This window comes from Dunckerocampus dactyliophorus, chromosome 14 (assembly GCF_027744805.1).
Source record: "Dunckerocampus dactyliophorus isolate RoL2022-P2 chromosome 14, RoL_Ddac_1.1, whole genome shotgun sequence".
Taxonomy (NCBI): domain Eukaryota; kingdom Metazoa; phylum Chordata; class Actinopteri; order Syngnathiformes; family Syngnathidae; genus Dunckerocampus; species Dunckerocampus dactyliophorus.
This window is the reverse complement of record NC_072832.1, coordinates 23206630-23224846: the sequence shown is the minus strand read 5'-3', so window position 1 is coordinate 23224846 and position 18217 is coordinate 23206630. Positions and strand designations below refer to the sequence as shown.

Below are 18217 nucleotides of genomic sequence, written 5' to 3'. Positions count from 1 at the left end.
TAACATCGGCCCACCGAAATCATCAGCCAATATCGGTGTTGTTTTTTCCCTTTAATGAAAACCGATATACTGTAACCCTTTTAAGGTGGCAAAATTGTAACATTGCTGCTCCATCCATCCATCCATCCATCCATCCATCCATCCATCCATCCATCTATAGCAGAGTAACAACAGAGCTCACAATGAACATATCAACTCCATAGAAATTGGGGGGGGCGTTACCACTCTACCGGTCTTACTCACAGTAGATGATGACAGACAAGACGCTACCAACGAATAATAAAAGAACTAAAGAACAATACTACGCAGAACCAACAACTATGTGAGCTCTAAACATGTAACTTAGCAGCCATTTACAACAACAGTACAGCAAAGCACGCTGGGAAACAGGATACGTAGATGGCGCATCGAGCTTGTCACGTTTTAATCTTGCGAGATCTCGTGACATAAGATGTCGTGACATGCCAACTACTGGAGCTAAGCTTTTTTTTTTTTAACTGCTACCCGTCCAACTTCACTATTCTGTGAATGACTTTACTTTTTGGGTAGTGCTTCATATAGCACTTGTAAGTAATGGTGTGTAGCAGGTGGGTGCAGGTTGGAACATGTTCTTCTCTAGCTGTAGTGTCCCTGTCTGACTTTCTTCACTCATCAGTGTGAGTAAGAAAAAGAAGATACCCTGCCTGTCCTGCTTTGGCAAGTACTGTCTTATATAAACCAGGAATGGGTGCAGAAAGAGGAAGCGCAAGTGTGCAAAAGCTAAATGTTTTCTTGCATTTTCCTACTTGACGCCCTTGACTTTTCCTCTGTTAAACTCTCATTCTCTAATGCTGTCAGAAAAGAAAGGTGAAGACAAACAAAAGTCCCATTTCTGCTGCCGTGCCTTTTTTCTTTTTTTTTTGGAAGGACTCCTGATGATATGTTGGAAGTTTGTCAACTGCTGAAGCTGTGACAGGGACAGCTGTGATGGCTGCCCAGGGAAATGATGCTGCACTAGCACTGACGTGCAGTAATCACTTTCAGAGGTGACTCTCCCCGGCAGAGGACCTACTTGATTAATTTGCCTACCTCAGCGAGATCTACAAGTAGAAGGGAAAACAGCACCCTGAAGATGGCCCTCCTGAGGAAAACAAGGATATGACTTTCTCATTGCCCCCTTTGTTCCCCCAGGCCATAGTGTGAATGTTGTGTGTGTGTGTGTGTGTGTGTGTGTGTGTGTGTGGCAGCAGGCCTTACTGACATTTTGATTTGTCTGGTCCTCTGTTGTCAATGTGGTTCTTGATACTAAACTAAACTTTCTTTGTATGTTTGCAAAGAGCAACTACCATTACGTCTTACCTCACTCTGACAAGTTTTCAAATGCCAGATGAAGGTAACGAACACCTCCTGACATCGTTTTGTGAATGCCAAAGGATGACCTTTAGTTTGCTAGTTATCCTGTTCTTGCAGAGTAAGTCAATTACAAAACAATCCCCTCTGATGTATCTATTCCTGCAAATGGGAACTCCGGCGTCAGAGAGGTTTAATGACTCTTAACTCAATATGCCACCAATTTTGGGCTTGAGAGTGCTGAATGCTGCGGAATTGACCCTGACAAGGAGAATGTTGACTTCAAGGCTTGACAAATGGATTGATGCAATATTAGGCTTGATGTGGGTTCTCTGATGTCACCTATGTTAGAACTATACTCTTTAATTGTCTTTCAAACTATGCTGATTTGCTCGCTTTGCTACATAAATCATCTTGCCACCTGCACTGTGTATGTTCATTGCGCTTTTATGCTCTGCTGCACAATCTGAATAACCAGAGAGAAACTGCTACTGCACTCATACAGAGCATTCCCTCCTGCTTGGCAGCGGTTGCACTGTTTATATTTGAAACTCGGATCGTCTCAGTCAAAACAACCCGGAGAGCCTTGAAGAGCCTCTTCCCTTCGGCGCGCAATCAATGACATCTGCCTCAGGCCTTCCAAATTGGAGCTGAGTGCCAAATATCCCTCTAATGCCTTTTTTGAAGGCCGAAGTGGCCACCAAATTTGGCAAATGCCAGCCCCTGTTCTGCACAATTGGCTTTTTATGATGGTCTAACAGTCCCTAGAGCCTGTTCATGACCACCAAATGTGATAAAAATCTATCATCTCCCTCACTTGTTTGCTCCACCTTGGAGACAAGGGACCACCACTTCATAGAGTACAGCTTCATAAACAGCAACAGCAGGCTTCGCTACACTTCTTAAAATAAAGCCTGGAGCGTTGCCAACTATCAGTCAGCTACAGTCGTGTGAGCTGAAAGTTTGATGGTGTTCTTCAGCAAATAGGCGAACCTAGCATGATGTTGCTGTTCAAATGTGAGCACAGTAGCGTACATAGCTCTGCTAGTGTTGCTAACATTTGCATCCTTATGTTAGGTTTTTGCAGCTGATGTATGGTATAGATTACATTGGACAAGTGCAGAAGTGTAGTGTATATGTAAAAAGTGGGTAAAGTGAACAGTAGAGCTTCACCGAGACAGGCATGTACAAAAATGGTTCATTAGCATTAAAGTTATACAGTACTGCCTCGTTTATCTTGGTTAATTGGTTCCAGAACTGACCGTGGTAAGTGAATTTCCGCAAAGTGGGGTCGAATATCGAATATTTTTGTTGTTAGAGCGTAGAAAACCTGCTTACAACATTCTAAACCTGTTTTTATAAAAACATTAATAGAGCCCTCTACACATGAAATAGCACCCCTATAGCCACGTTTACACTCAATTTACCCAACATAGTTGACATAATCAGAGAAATTATGACATATAAAACGTAAATAACACTGGTCCTCGTGTGTTGCTGTAAATATGTTCTGCTGCTGGAGGAGGTGAGAGGGGGGCGGACAGGAAGTGACGCTGGGTATTCAAAGTTGAGTTTTAGCTTGGCGTGTGTTACGGTCGCAACAGTAGCTTGTGTTAGGGATTATTGAGCCTGTTGTGAGATAATTCAAACCTGCATAAAAGCCTATTGTTCTGAGAGTCAAAGATGGTGCTTGTGTGTCTCACCCAACATTACAGTAACATTACTGACACCTAGTGACCAGTGTAGAATACTACATATCAACACGTCTTTGCAAGCGTCTTTTGAATGCCTTGTGTTTGTATTTTGCTTCATTTGGCCATTTTTATGCTTGAAAATGCTTAATTTAGGCAAAAATACATAACATTTGCTTAAATATGCATACACTAATAATAGGCCGTATTCAACCACAAAACCGCATGATTTATGAATTAATATATATTTTTGAAAAAGCGTTATAGATGTGGCGAGGGATTAATGTATTACGTTGGACAAGAAGTACAGTAAACATATGACTATACAGTGAATATGTTCATTGAGACAAGCATTTACAAACATAGCTCATGAGCATTAAAGCTAAAGACACGCAAAAAGGCATGTTCCCAGTAGATCTTACTGAAAGCACTTTTTCACATCTAAATCCCAACATCAAGGCTAGATTCTGTCTAACACATTTCCAATACACTCTTGTGGGACCTCCTGAGACGTAAAAAAATTGTTAAAAAAATAGTCATAATAAAATTGGAGCTTTAAGTGTGTATACAGTGGAAGCACAACTCCTTTTTCAACACACCAAATCAAAAGTGTGCTGCCAGCTGCTTTCCCTTTTTAGATGTGTTCTTACCAACAGTGTCTTATGGCCTGACGGTTTGATGTTACAGCCTTTTATCTGGGAGAGAGACACGCTTTAGTGTTGATTAAAACGGTCCTGCGCATGTAAACGCAGTTGGATGTCATTTCTTATGTCCTGTTGAATCCAACTCATGAGCTTGAGTGATTGATGAATGACATTGTTGCTACTACTAAACGTTGAGTGGAAAAAGTCCAAATTTCAATACTTGAGAGACTACATTGCAATATCCTCGTGGTCATGAACACGTGCGGCAGCTGCTGGTGGCCCATAGCGTTTACTACAAGATACCCAGTTTAAGCTTACTGTTGTAATACTGAGTCAGTGGCCCAGTGAACGGCTGTATTTTTATATCGCAGATTAATTTAATCCCCGAGATGCGGTCCCAGTGCCTTTTATAGTGGCTCTACTTTTGAGACTATCTGGAGTGAGTTTATGACCACATCGCTGCATTATAATTGCCAGTTTGTCATTTTTAAGCTGCCGAGCCCTGTGAGACACGACTCCACGTCACAGAAGCTTTGGACGAAGTAGAAAGCTACCTAAGGCGCTTCATTATCCTAGGTGTTTTAAATAATACCTGCTGTTTCACCCAGTGTTGCATAAACAGTCAAATTGTTTGTGCCAAGTGCAGAATGAGACCATTGTTTGCAAAGCTTTTCCTCCTAATCAAATAAGACTGCGGTAGGCAAAACATGGTACAAACCATGTACTGTCATAACTTCAAAACGTTTTTTTCTATGTTTAGGGTTCAACATTCAGACTCACTGGCAAAATCTGCTAAACTGAGGGACTGTCTCTCCAACATTGCATGGAAGTCAGGAACAGTACCTCTGGATAGGCAGACCAGAAATTGGCATTTCTGGGTGCTGGAGAGAAGGTTACGGCCATTAGTCAAACTTTAGCTACAGGAGGTGCAATGGGGTCGCAGCACACTGGAGCAGTTCTACACCCTTGCAAGGGTACTGGAGGGTACATGGGAGTTTGCCCGACCATTTTTTTGGAAAAGGCATTCGACCATTTCCTTCACGGTGTCCTCTCGGGGATGCTCCGGGAGTACGGGATTGGTGGCACGCTTCTATGTGCCTTTTGGTCCTTGTAAACCCGGAGCAGGAGCGTGGTTCGCATTGCCAGCAGTAAGCTGACCCTGTTCCCAGCGAATGTTGGCCTCTGACAAGGCTGCCCTTTGTTACCGATTCTGTTCATAATATTTATGAACAGAATTTCTCGCTGCAGTCAAGGTGTCGAGGGAGTCCAGTTAGGGGGCCTTAGGATCTTGTCTCTGCTATTCACAGACGATGTGGTCCTGATGGCCTTATCAGGCTGGGACCTTCAGTGTTTGCTGGGGCCGTTTGCAGCTGAGTGTGAAGCTTCTGGGATGAGACTCAGCACCTCCAAATTCAAGGTAATGGTTCTCAGTCGGAAAGTCAAGTATCTCGGGGTCTTGTTCATAAATGAGGGAAGGTTGGAGTGTGAGGTCGACACGCGCAGCATCTGCAATAATGCAGCCCGTGTAACGGACCATCGTGGTGAACAAAGAGCTGAGCCGGAAGCAAAGCTCTCAATTTCCTGATCAATCTCTGTTCCCACCCTCATGGATGGTCATGAGCTTTGGGCCTTGATCGAAAGAACAAGATTGCGGATACAAGCAGTTGAAATTAGTTTCCTGTGTAGGGTGACTAGACTTTACCCTAAGAGATTGGGTAAGGAGCTCAGTCATCTGAGAGGGGCTCTCAGAGTTGAGCCACTGCTTCTTCACGTCGAGAGGAGCCGGTTGAGGTGGCTCGGGCATCTAGTCTGGATGCCTCCCTGGTGAGGTTTTCCAGGCATGCCAAGCCGGGAGGAGGTACAGTTGGCCTGGGAGCACCTTGGTGTCCTCCTCCTGGTAGAATTGGAAGAGGTGCCCGGAGACCGAGAAGTCTGGACTTCCCTACTGAGAATGCTGCCCCCATGACCCGGACCTGGATAAGAGGAAGAAAATGGATAGATTGATGGAAACTCTGGTTGTACCAATGTCATATGCCGGTTCCTCATTGGTCATTGCAGATTTGTCACAACCAGAATAAACACGTTATATTCATTTTACAATGTTATTGTACTCTATCTATAGACTGTGTAGTATTTATACTCCACAATCTCCTTTTTGCTGCCCTTCTCTTGGATAAAATGTGTTGCTTTGTCTTAAGCTTGAGGCCCTCATTTTCCTCCATTGCTGTTGTTTGTCATGAAATATTGGCCAGGGCAAATCGAGGCGAGTAAATAGATCTGAGTAGATGCTATGCTGTGGAAGAAGTCAATAAAAGAGCATTGCTATTGATAATAACATATGCATGACCTATTTTTTTGCATCTTGACTGCTCCCAGAAGCCAAATATTGAAATATGTGTCAACATCTTATTTGATTATATACATGTTGCACAGTTCTGCAGTGTCCTCAAATAGCTGCTTAAATGGGTCAGACTTTTAGTCTTACTAGAAACAGGCTCAGGTTTGTCCTTGAGGGTTGAGAATTGTCTTTCCAGTGATGCGCCCCGTTCCACACTGTTTTCCCACCCTCAGCTGCCCCTCCCCCCTCGTTATGTTGTCTGTCCTCCACTCTCCAAATATTAACAATGGTCATTTGAATGCCCTACATTGCTGGGAAGTTTGGATGATGTCAGCTGCTCTGCTGGCTTGGAGCTGTGATTCCAGTGTAACGCTGGGAGTCATTCCTTCTTGTAAATACGTTGTCAACTACAGGAGAACCTCAGTTTTTGGTATTAATTTGGACGAAAACCAAATATATTTTTCCTATACCAAACAATTCAAATCCACTGAACCAGGCACCCAGTCACCCAAAAATATTAAAACAAAACACATTTTACAGAAAATAATTATTGTTTTACATGCAGAAAGCAAAGTGAAATACATTTCAATGGTGAATGAAATGGGTAAATGCACATTTAATGTCACTTTTACCATTATTGAAGACTCTTCTTGGTGAACACAGTGATGAGGGAAATGGATGGAGGACCCACTGTTTCACTCTAGTCTAGAGCTGCAATGATTCATCGATGAATGGATTATTAATCGATTATTCAATTAATCGACAACTATTTTGGTAATCGATTAATCGTTTTATTTAAAAATGTACTGTAAATGTCCAAATTTGTTGTTGGGGATGTGTAGTTGTTTATACTTCTTTACTTGTTTATACTTCTCGACTTCAATTTTGGTGTCGGAGAAATTACTCTTCCTCGCCCTCTCTGCTATGATGTTGGGGAGGGAAAAAGTCCATTCATGCATTCTTAAAGAAACTGCTGCTAAGAGGCGGAAATTTAAAATGCGTGTTTGTTTTAGACCAGATTAATCTAAAAAATAATCGATCAATGAATCGATTATTAAAATAATCGTTAGTTGCAGCCCTACTCTAGTCCATTTCAAACTTAACTTTAAAGAGTGGATGGACAGAACTGTATACTTGCTCAATTGAACTTTATTGTAAACTTCATCAACAGGTACAGTCATCCCATCATGCACCATCATGCACATTAGGGGTGTCACAAGATCTTGCGAAAACGTGACAAGATTTCTTGTTCAGAAAACAATGTCTCGTACAGTCTCTTTGTCTCGGTGGGTAGAGGTGAGGCGGTTAACATACACACCGATTGCAGAAGAGTGTAACGTAGTAGAAATTAAATTAGTAGATTGCAATACATTTTTTTAAATTGTATTTTTCTTAAAAGTAATGTTAAAATCTCGCCTCGTCTCCTTCTCGTAGGCCAAATCTTTTGTATCGTCTCATCTCATGAACTGAACGTCTTGTGACACCCCTAGTAAACACACTGGCCTGTCTCACTTTCTGTAATGTGTCTCCCTTCAACCGTTTCCCCTACAACCCGTGTTAACGAGGAATCTTTATATTTCAATCCTTTTGTACCATCTATAAAAACGTCTTTTACAAGAGCGACCTTGGCCAAGTGGCAGCAGCACAATAATAATAATTATCAAGGTTCAGGCACTTGCAGCCTTTTTTGCAGACATGCTCAATTTAAAAAAAAAAAAAAAAAAAGCACAGACTGTCTGACAGCCTGTTTGTCTAAAGCAGCGTTTACACTTGCATGCATTTTGGCTCTGCATTGTCCCGCAATTTGCCGTGGCAATGCGTGTCATTTATTTATTTATGGCACGCCTGAAAAGCGTGAAGACCAGTCATGGCGTTATTTGGTACTGTGACGCCACGTAACCGCAGGCATCACCCCTAGCTTCATGAATTCTTCTATTTGCAATGGCTTCATCTCTGTTGAACTCCTGAGAAGAAACTCATGAAATAAAGAAAGATAAGTCTGTTTTCTCGCAGTTGCAGGTACAGAATGTGCAAAGAGCAGGAAGGAGGCAATAAACTAGAAAAAAGAGGCAGCTGACAGTGTGGGAGAGGGAATTGCTGGCTACAAGACATTGCTTTGGACGTTATAATCACATATTAACAGAAAATCACAAGGAAGATTCAAGAGGCTACAGAAATTACTTGCGAATTTTTCCCCGACTTGCTCCAAGAGCTGGTGGAAAAGTTAGCCAATAAATGTGAATGAGACACGCAGAGGCACACTTTGATACCGCCCACGTTGTTTGCGCAGACTGTAGATTGCGGTGCGTTCACGTCGAATTCACCGTTAGTTTCCAGAAATTATGCGTGCCATACATTTTAAACCTTTTTAAAATTGTCATTGTCCACTGGCTTGCAGCCCCACACAGTTTGCACATACTTCACACCTGTTTACGGCCATTTTACTCATTGGCACGCAAAAATTGCGTACCACTGCGGGGGCAAAGTGAGTGCAAAAACAAGGCTTAAGACTCAGAAATGTGCAGTGCGCTTGAACGCCTCATCTGTGCTGGGTACAGTGCTTGAAAGAAGGAAGGAAGGTGACGCATTTGAGTTGTGCATTGTTCTGTGTGCGTTCTGTGAACAAATAAACCACACACATGCACATAATAAAGATGATTCAAGGGTTCTCTTGCAGGAATCTGTCTATAAAAGAACCACTATCCATTCTTCACAGAGACGTTGAGTCACCAACAAATGAATGCTCTGTTTGGGCACCCGATTCCACGCACTGGTTGGCTGTCCGATAACCGAGACGGTGTACAAAAAGCGAGGCATTCTTTGGTGAAAATTTTTGATGAAAATGGAATCACGCGAAAGTTGGGGCTTTGGAAAAACCCAGGTTTCACAGAATTGTGGTTTGCCTGACTTTGACATCTTTCTCTTGGGTGGCCATTGACCAGAGAGCTGTTTATGTCTTCCTCACTCATTATATTACTCAGTGATGACTCACTGCGGATTCAGCTATCAATGGGGGGCTTTTATGCACGTCCTAACGAAGCAGACTGTTTTGAGTCAGGTACTGTGTCTCATACCCCATCTTCTATCCCTAGATTTGTTGCTAAGGAGACAAAACATGACACCTTCCCTGCTCCATCACCTTTAGAGCCATTGGAGGAAGGAAAGCCACTTATCTTAAACACAATTGCTCTTTTCACAGCACAGTTTAAAAGCCATCCAATTTACCTTTGTCTCTGGCTAATGCCTTCAGCTACTCTGCATACCCACTCCCACAAAGCCTTTGTATCTGTGACCCTGTCGACCTGATGTTCCCACCATGGCCCCTGTAGACACGGCCCCTCACCGCACGGCACCGTACCGAGAATAGAAACACGTAACACTCCGACCTGGCGGTTGTGGGGGTTGGAGGGACTGAGAGGATATTGAGCTTTTACGCTGACAATGATGTTACTTCCCCCGCCGCAGTCACCAGCAGTGTGGTGTGCTTTTTACTTTAGCCTCGTTAAAGCTGTCTCTCCTGCCGTGTGATCAGATTACTTCCGAGAGCATATTCCAGTCAGGGTTGGCCCAAAAGCCGCTTAAGCATTTAGATTAGATTAGATTTGCTTTATTGTCATCGCACGATACCATTAAACGCAGTCTAACCTAGTGCACAAAGCCTTTTCAGTGCGCAGACATGAATAGATGAGACGGCACAACAAACACGTTTGTGTTAATGAACAACAGCTTTATAGTGAAATGAATACAGGCATGGTTTGCATTAGTATACCGTGCATGTGTGCATACATCGGCCTGGGCTATGTAGATAAAGCCATTGACAGCCGTCCCCACAATATCGCGGTTTGTTTATCTCTCCCTCACTATTTGTGTTTTTTCAGAAATTAATTAATGAATGACCCCGTTTCGTAGTAGACTATGGTCTATTATTAGTCAAAACATATTGAAATACAAGTGATATGTCGTATTCTGGTCACTAGGTATTGCGCTTTGGTCTGGAACCAATTAACTGCTGTAAATGAAGTTTATGATTATGTCGGTCCATTGTATTGTAGGCCTGCAGTAGCTTGTATAATCATTTCTTTCATTTAATTGTTTTTTTTTTTTTTACTTTTACACTTATTTTACCAGCATAGTGTGTACTTTTGTGCCAATAAATAAAATGTCTGTTAATTAAATGCAAATATCCTTACATTTTGGACAATTTTGCCCAGTATTTCGGAAACAGATGCAGCTTGGCTAACTTTTCTAATGGGATGTGAGCCTCTGCACGCATAGCTTCAAAACCTTCAACAAATGGTAATGCCCGTGCTTGTGGTTAAGGATCACCAATGCAATTCCAATTGCTTTATTAATGTAAGATATTTTTTTTGTTTACAAATTAGACAGTATGTGGCGAGAAGCACTCATATTTTGAAGGCCGCAAATGTGTGCTGAGAATGTCTGTTGACAGTTAAGACGAACTCGGAGCAAGAGTAAAAGGGGCCTCTTGTCCTTATTTCACTCAGAACTTGCACGACGTCAGCAGGCATCGTAAAAGGCTTGTTTGCATTAACAAGCGGGAAAACGCAACACTGTGTAAACACACTCGTACTGCCTGAGCCACACACACACAGCCGCATTAGCATGCTCTGCTAAACTAAGCTAACCCTGCTTGCTTCCTTACATTCACGCTCTTTAAGAGAGGAGTTTTGAAGTTTTGTCACCAGATTTTGCCTTTTTGACATGTTTGGTTCAGGAGGAAGCGGGCTCGTGTGTGTGATGAGATTCCGCCACAATTGAGCAGCCGCCGGGGAAATGTTTTCCCACACAAACATTGCTCCTCCACGATGACAGCATTTCATTCCCATTATGTCAATTACCGCTAGATTCTGTGTTTAACAGTAGATTTCATTTTTATTGGCCAATTCCATGATTCTGTTAACAAATGTTAGAGCTAAAGGGAATTCAGTGTTGGCAGCTTAGGGACTTTGTTGATAGATTTATTAAATATTCAGAACTCTCTAGATCAGGGGTGTCACACTCATTTTCACTTAGGGCCACATCGACATAATGGCTGTCCTCAATGGGCCAGATGTAACTTATAAATAAAACTAAATGTAATCGAATGTAATGTAAAATAAACGTAACAACTCCTTCATGTTAAATAACTCTAAATGTATGACTTATTCAAGTGACAAACATTACAGTTAAAATATCTTTACTTGTTGCTCTCTTACAACATAAATCATTTGAATTTGTCAGCTTATGAAACCCACACTACTCCATCAATCAAGGATCAAACTATCCAAGTCAATTAAGAAAAATAACATAAAACACAAGTGATGGCATTAACTTTGTTCAAAACGTTAAAATGGGCTTAATTACTGTAGAATCAACAATTGTGAGCTGCTAACAACTTATGACAGATGGAGCATTTTACAAAAAAAAAGGCTGCACAGTCTTGCATCCAACCGATGGTTTGACTCCAATCATTTGTCTGCATACATACATAAAACCTGCAAATACTAAATAATTGCAACAGCAGCTACACATAAATAATATGTAATCAACTAAAAATTACAAAATAAAAGTTGACTCAGTTTACAACTATAATGGTCAAAACTGATATTTTTTCAAGTCTGTAATTGGTCAGGACACACCTGCTCACAGACCTTCAGCATGCACTGCTTCAAAAAACGCTCCCTCTGAAAAACACTTGTAAGAGTGGGCAATTTCTTCAGCCACAATAAAGCTAGCTTCCACTGCTGCATTGTTTTTGGCTGCGCATTTCGGGACCACACTCTGCTGCAACCGCAGTTTGCCTTTTAATTCTTGGGCAATTTGATGCTTTTCTTGAAGGCTAGCTTTGGCATACTTAGCTCCGTGTTTAGTGTCAAAATGTCGACGCAGATTGTACTCTTTAACAACCGACACCGCTTCGTAACACAAAAGACATACCGGTCTTTCTCCTTGAAGCACAAACAAGTACCTGCCTTCCCATCTTTCTTGATACGGTCTTCCATCCGCATCAACTTTTCTCTCCCTGGCCATTTTCGGATCATTATTTGTCAATTCAACTCGTTGGCATTGATGTGGAGACACTGACGTTTAGTGGCGGTGAGCTGTCACTTCGTATTGTAGTCGACGGGCATTGTGGGAAATGTACTTTTTGATCAAAGCACGCTTTTGACCTATTTAATTGCTCTTGCGGGCCACATAAAATGACGTGGCGGGCCACATTTGGCCCGCGGGCCTTGAGTTTGACACCTGTGCTCTAGATTGTCTTTTTCAAAAAAGCAATTACTGACAAATCTAGTGACCTTTTCTGGTCTTGGTGGAAATTTTTGGTGACTTAACATGAAAGAACATATTGCTCCAATGAGCGAATATTACCCCTGGTTACTCCTTTTTCTCCTGGGTTACTCCTGGGTTTCTCCTGATCAAAAGGAACATTAATAGGGGTTCTGCGCATGTTCTATTCAAATGTTCTATGTTCTAAGCCACCAAGTTAGTGTGGTGAAAGACAGGAAGATGATGTCTTTTATTGACGGTAGAAAGTACCACTGTAGCAAAATCTATCAGAATGTGAGCAAGCAGTTACGCGAAGCAGGGTTTGTACGAACGAACCTTCAAGTGTGTGGGGGACTCTTGGTATATAACATGGATATTTCCTATTTCTTCACGTTTTCGCCTTCTATTAATGAATACAGGAAGAAGAAGCGGAAATGACGCGCATTGCGTCATGACGTTTACCGTGCGTGGAAACATTGTCCGTGCAGGTTTTTTGTTTTTTTTCACGTCACGCATGTAAACGGGTTATTCCGAATATTTCAGAAACCGGAATATTGACCTTAACCCGTATATTGACTGCATATAAACATAGTACCTAACAATTGTTTGAGTTTTGGGTGTATTTTGTTTTAGAACATCCTCACAGTAGGGGTGTCACAAGAATTTTTTATTCAGAAAAAAAATGGTCTCGTGGGTACTAGGCCTGGGATGATCATGAATAAATTATTTACTGTAATTAATCGCACAATAAATGGGAATGAACTCGATAATGTTGCCGGCCTTAATATATTGCCATGTGCATACGTGTCGGTTTTCCTCATCTCTTGTCTCCAAACGGGCAGGAAAAGGGTTCACTCTGTGCTTTGGTTTCAGCACCTTGGCGCGTTTGTTCCAAAAAACAAAGTCAGCCTTTTTGTCAGTCATACAGTCTCTTTGTCTCGGTGGGTGGAGGCGGGGCTGCTAGAATACACACATGATATTTGTAGATTGTAGGGCTGGGCGATATATCAATATTTGAAAAATATCTTGGAAGCACGATATCAAAACACACATATTGTTCATGTCGCTGTTCTCTTGTATCTTGACACGGAGGTCTGTCTCACTCATCACTGCTGTGTGCGTCAGCGCTCCTTAGCGAGGCTGCTGCCCCGCCCACCTCCGTGCTCCGTGCTAGATCTGGCGACATTACAAAATCTCATGGCGCCATATTTTCTCAAAAGCGACTGGCGACAAATCCACCTGCTTTTTCTGGCGTCGTCGGAGAGTTTCTGGTATTTGGGAACATAAAAGTGAAAGTACAGTGGAGCTCCACGCATGCTCGAGGCAGGATGTCACCGGGGTGGATCGCGTCCTGTTTTACAGAGTACAGAGCGGGATCTCAAACGTCAATGTTTCTTATCTTTATTACTACTACTCATTACATTTCTCATTACACTCAAGCCTCATTCGGACTTGGTCACTTACCTGTGTCAGAACGTGTGATGGAAGAACCATGTGTGATAAACAAGTCCTCACAGCAAAATTAAAATTGGAGGCTGGAGGCGAGTCCCGATTTAAATTATTACGCTTTGAGACTTTGAGGCGCCAGCCAAGATAAAATATTACAATTATTTTAATTTGATGAAGAGAAACGTAATTCGGGTGTTTTTTATTCACGTTTTTGTCTCTCTTGCTATTGGTATTTGCCGAGGATTTGAGCCTAGCTTGTTACGAAGAAGATTGAGGATTATATTTTAGTTTTTGTATATTTATTTCACAAAGAGAATGGACTATATTTTAGCTGCTATTTTATTTTATTTTATTTTAATGAAACTGAAAATGAAACTTCACACAACTTCAGACTTTGACCTTGTCTAAACTCACTTTGTGGAAAAAATATCGGGATATATATTGTATATCGATGTTCAACATAAATGTATCGGGATATGAGTTTTGGTTCATATCGCCAAGCTCTAGTAGATGGCAATATATTGTGTATTTCTTACTTCATTAATTAACGTTTAAAATCTCATCTCGTCTCGTTCTGGTAGACCCAATCTTGTGTATCGTCTCATAAACTGAGTGTCCCGTGACACACCTACCTTGCAGTGTTGCACGTTTGTGTCGGGAGAGTTGGCACAGTGGTGACAACACTAGTTAGCAGATGCATGGCACCGGGTGAAATGGAATTCTGGGAGCTGGTCTCTGATTTCAGTGTTGACACACAGGAATGCAGGCCCCGCCTACTGATAACATTATCAGTGAAAGACACACATACACACACACATAACTGCTCGGAAATAAGACAGCAATTACGGGGAATGATGTTGTCCTCTCTGCTCCCACCTAGAATGCTTGTGTTACTATAATCACTGAACTTGTTTCCCCGCAGATGTTCCTGACTGTTTACCTCAGTAACAACGACCAACACTTTACTGAGGTTCCCATCACTCCGGACACGGTATGTCGGGACGTGGTGGACCTGTGCAAGGAGCCAGGAGAGGCCGACTGCCACCTGTCGGAAATGTGGCGTGGATCTGGTGAGTGTCATGGTATGGTCCAAGGAAAACTGCTTTTAGGAACCGATTCTGGAGGCACGCAGCTTTTCTGAAATGGCGCATAAATGGAGATCAGCTGTTTTAACCTGCAAGGCAATTTATTTTGAAAGGCCTCTTGACGGTCTCAAATGCAAATTGAGTCCGTAATCCCCGTGACAAACTCAAGCACCCAGCCCCGTCTCGCGTGTATTTCTGAGATTGAGGACGCGTCGACGTCGGGAACTCAAGGAGGGAGCTGCGTCTCTGTTTCCACGGCGACGCTGGCTACTACAGTGAAGAAAAGTGCCAATTATTGTGTTTGAGTACTCGCACAAGTAGCGTGAAGAGGGGCTGCTTGGAAGCCTTTTTCGCAATGCAGAGTCTGCTTGTTAAGATGTATGGCTTGTAGCCTCCATTTTATGATAATAATTCATTGACGTCTGCTTGACCGCGACGTGTAAGACCATTTATATGATGGAGCAGGTTGAATAAATTGCTTCCTGAATGGATGATGATTATTTGGCTGGAAATCAGCATGAATAATTGACCGTTCATCAGCTCTATAGAGGTCATGTAGATTGAAGCATATGCTAATGATGATCTATACTGGGCTCCCAACACCCCTAACACTCCATGTTGCGTCCGCAGAGCGAGCCGTAGGCGACGGCGAGAGGATGCTGGATGTGCTCCAGCGATGGGGACAACACAGGCCAGAGGTGCGCTTCTTTCTGCGCCACAACCGAGCCCCAAGCAGGGATTCGGGTAAGTCTGGCGCAGCTGAGAATGTCCCACGCCGTCCACCTCCCCTTTCTACACAGCACAAGAGGCCTTATTGAGTGCCAGGTGTCCCAGTCAAGTCATCATAAGCTCTTTGCTTTTCTCTTTGCTTAAGAACACAGAAAACGCAAGTATTTTTGGTTGTGTGTGATCCTCTCAGCGGCTGGGTTGCGTAACTAAGCCCCTTTTGCCCCTCACAGCTTGAGTCTGGCCGAGAGATTAGATGCTTGTTTTCCCTTCCTGTTATCTTAGCCCCTCTTATTTTCCCACAGTAGGCTCGCCACTGGCTTTATGGCACAATTGCCTATTTGTTGTATTATTTTTAAAGGTAACTGTATTAGCACCACATGTAGCGCTGTATCGTTGTCACCGAAACTGGAAATGCCATTTGTTGTGTGCGGCCCCCAAGGGATGCGCACAAAATGCTTTGAACACAACATACAGTCAGAAGCGGCCCTACCCACACTGGTGAATTTCACTAGAAATTGTGTGCGACTACAGGAATGCTGAAGATTACGTGAAATGTAGAATGAATGTTGAAATATCCTAGAAATGTATTGAAATCTATTCACCAACTGAGGATCAAACTGGCAAGCCTGAGGTTCGGCGACAACCACTGTACGACCTGACGACGCTTATCCTCACTAGGGTGGCGGGGGTATGCTGGGGCCTATCCCAGCTGACTTTCGCCGAGAGGCGGGTAACACCCTGGACTGGTTGCCAGCCAATCACAGGGCACATATAGACAAACAAGCATTCACACTCACATTCATACCTATGGACAATTTAGAGCAGTGGTCCCCAACCTTTTTTGACCCACGAACCGCCTTGTGTTCCCACAAATCTCCCGTGGACCGGGAGCAGTTGTGTGAAACTAAGACATGAATAACATCAAATTAAAAGCACAAAATGAATGCCGACCCACCATCCACCAGTTCAAGTTTCAGCCAAGTTTTCCAGAAAGATTATTACATTGCTGTTTGACGTGTGTGGTAAAAGGCAGTGCGCTAGCATGAATTAACTTCAGACAAATGTGGACATTAGCACTCAATAAGTCATCAAAACTTGCCTTTATGCATTCCCACATAGTATCAGCATTTGAGACCAAAAATGAGGTGAAAGAAAAATGGTAAAAATACAGTAGTAGTCTATCTGTGCGGCATTAGATAAAGTTAGCACACACACAGTGGACATGCGTCAAGTGAGACGGATGTAACTGAGAGAATCTGGCCACTTTTCAAAATAAAACATTTAAAAAATGAAATAATGGAAAACATTTTTTCTTTCTGTGCGGCCCGGTACCAAATGACCCGCGGCCCGGGGGTTGGGGACCACTGATTTACAGTAGAGTCTCCAATTAACCTAACATGCATGTTTTTGGAATGTGGGAGGACGCCGGAGTACCCGGAGAAAACCCACGCACGCACGGGACTGTATTGTGAGATGTAAAATGAATTTTGTTGAAATGGTCCATTCAATTTCAATGGGAAAAATGTCACACAGAATCTTCAGTTATGGAAAATGTGGGATTTTTTTTAGAAAAGTTGACCAGTTTTAATATAGTTATATTGAAGGTGGAAAAAAAATCCCACTTTTTGGCACCCCCTGAAGGCCCTTGTCATCCACCTATATTGCCTAATGGGCCAGCTGGCTCTGTTTGTCATAGATAGGCTCAAGGTTTTAATAATCATTGGACAAGGACTCATGCCTATGGGCAATTAGTTGACATTTTTCTTGATGGCAGCCATGTTTTTCAACCAATCTTGCTCAGATTTGACACACGTGCTTGTCAGTCCCCTAAAGGTGTATACTAAAGGTGATTACTATATAGTTATAGTGGGTTTTGTTGAGTGCAGGGTGCAGGTTTTTTGGCACATTTTCCCCCGTTTGTGTGTACAGATACATTTGTTGATGCGGTATCCACTTTTTTTTATTTATTTATTTTTTTTTAACATAAGTTAAAGGTTCCCAGATCTTCCCTATTGCAACAGTAAGAATGCTGTGCAATGAAGTGCAGGGTTATGAATGTCTTATTTCCCTTGTGCATTGTCTTCTGTGTAGCAGAACATTTAACATATTTAACATGCATAATTGCAGGCCAAGGGTCATCTAAATCCATTATAAAAGCACAAGGGCTTTGGTCATGGGGCAGGGCTTGATGGGATCTAGACTGCGATAGGAGCCTGTTCAGACACAAATGTATTTATGTAGGCGGACGTACCATTGTGGGAGCCTCCCACATGGCGCTTGGTTATGTATCAAATCTTCAGATTACGTTGCGAGGCACAAAGGACGCCGTTGTTTCCCAGAAGAGCAGCGGCAGCTCGCCTTTACCTTACATTACACTGATGTGCATCTGCTGCGCCAGCGCCTGTGATAGAGCAGAAAGAGACGTGCTGGATAGAGGCCGTCACAGCTGCATGTGAAGGGGAGAAGTTAAGGCTGTTTGCGACTCAGCGTCATGTCTGATTGGGTGTTGTATGGTGTTGCTTCCTTAGGTGGGTCCAGAGGCTCGGAGGCAAAAAGGAATGGGGTTAAGGGCCCACCAGACAGAAGAATGGAGAATGGGGTGAGTACCTTTTTGAAACCTACCTGAAATCTGTGGTACTATTTTATTACTACACTAAGTCCCCAACTATCGAACACAATTGG

The 18217-nt window shown here is 42.7% G+C and overlaps 1 protein-coding gene across 3 annotated transcripts in view; it reads left to right on the top strand.

Annotated features, from left to right (window-relative positions):
- Positions 1-18217, top strand: part of LOC129193687 (apoptosis-stimulating of p53 protein 2-like) — a 57735-nt gene that overhangs the window by 7343 nt on the left and 32175 nt on the right. For all 3 annotated transcript variants that reach the window (XM_054798153.1, XM_054798154.1, XM_054798155.1), the window contains exons 3-5: positions 14644-14791; positions 15437-15550; positions 18064-18134. In XM_054798153.1, the coding sequence (XP_054654128.1) occupies positions 14644-14791; positions 15437-15550; positions 18064-18134 (333 nt within the window). The remainder of the gene's footprint in view (positions 1-14643; positions 14792-15436; positions 15551-18063; positions 18135-18217) is intronic.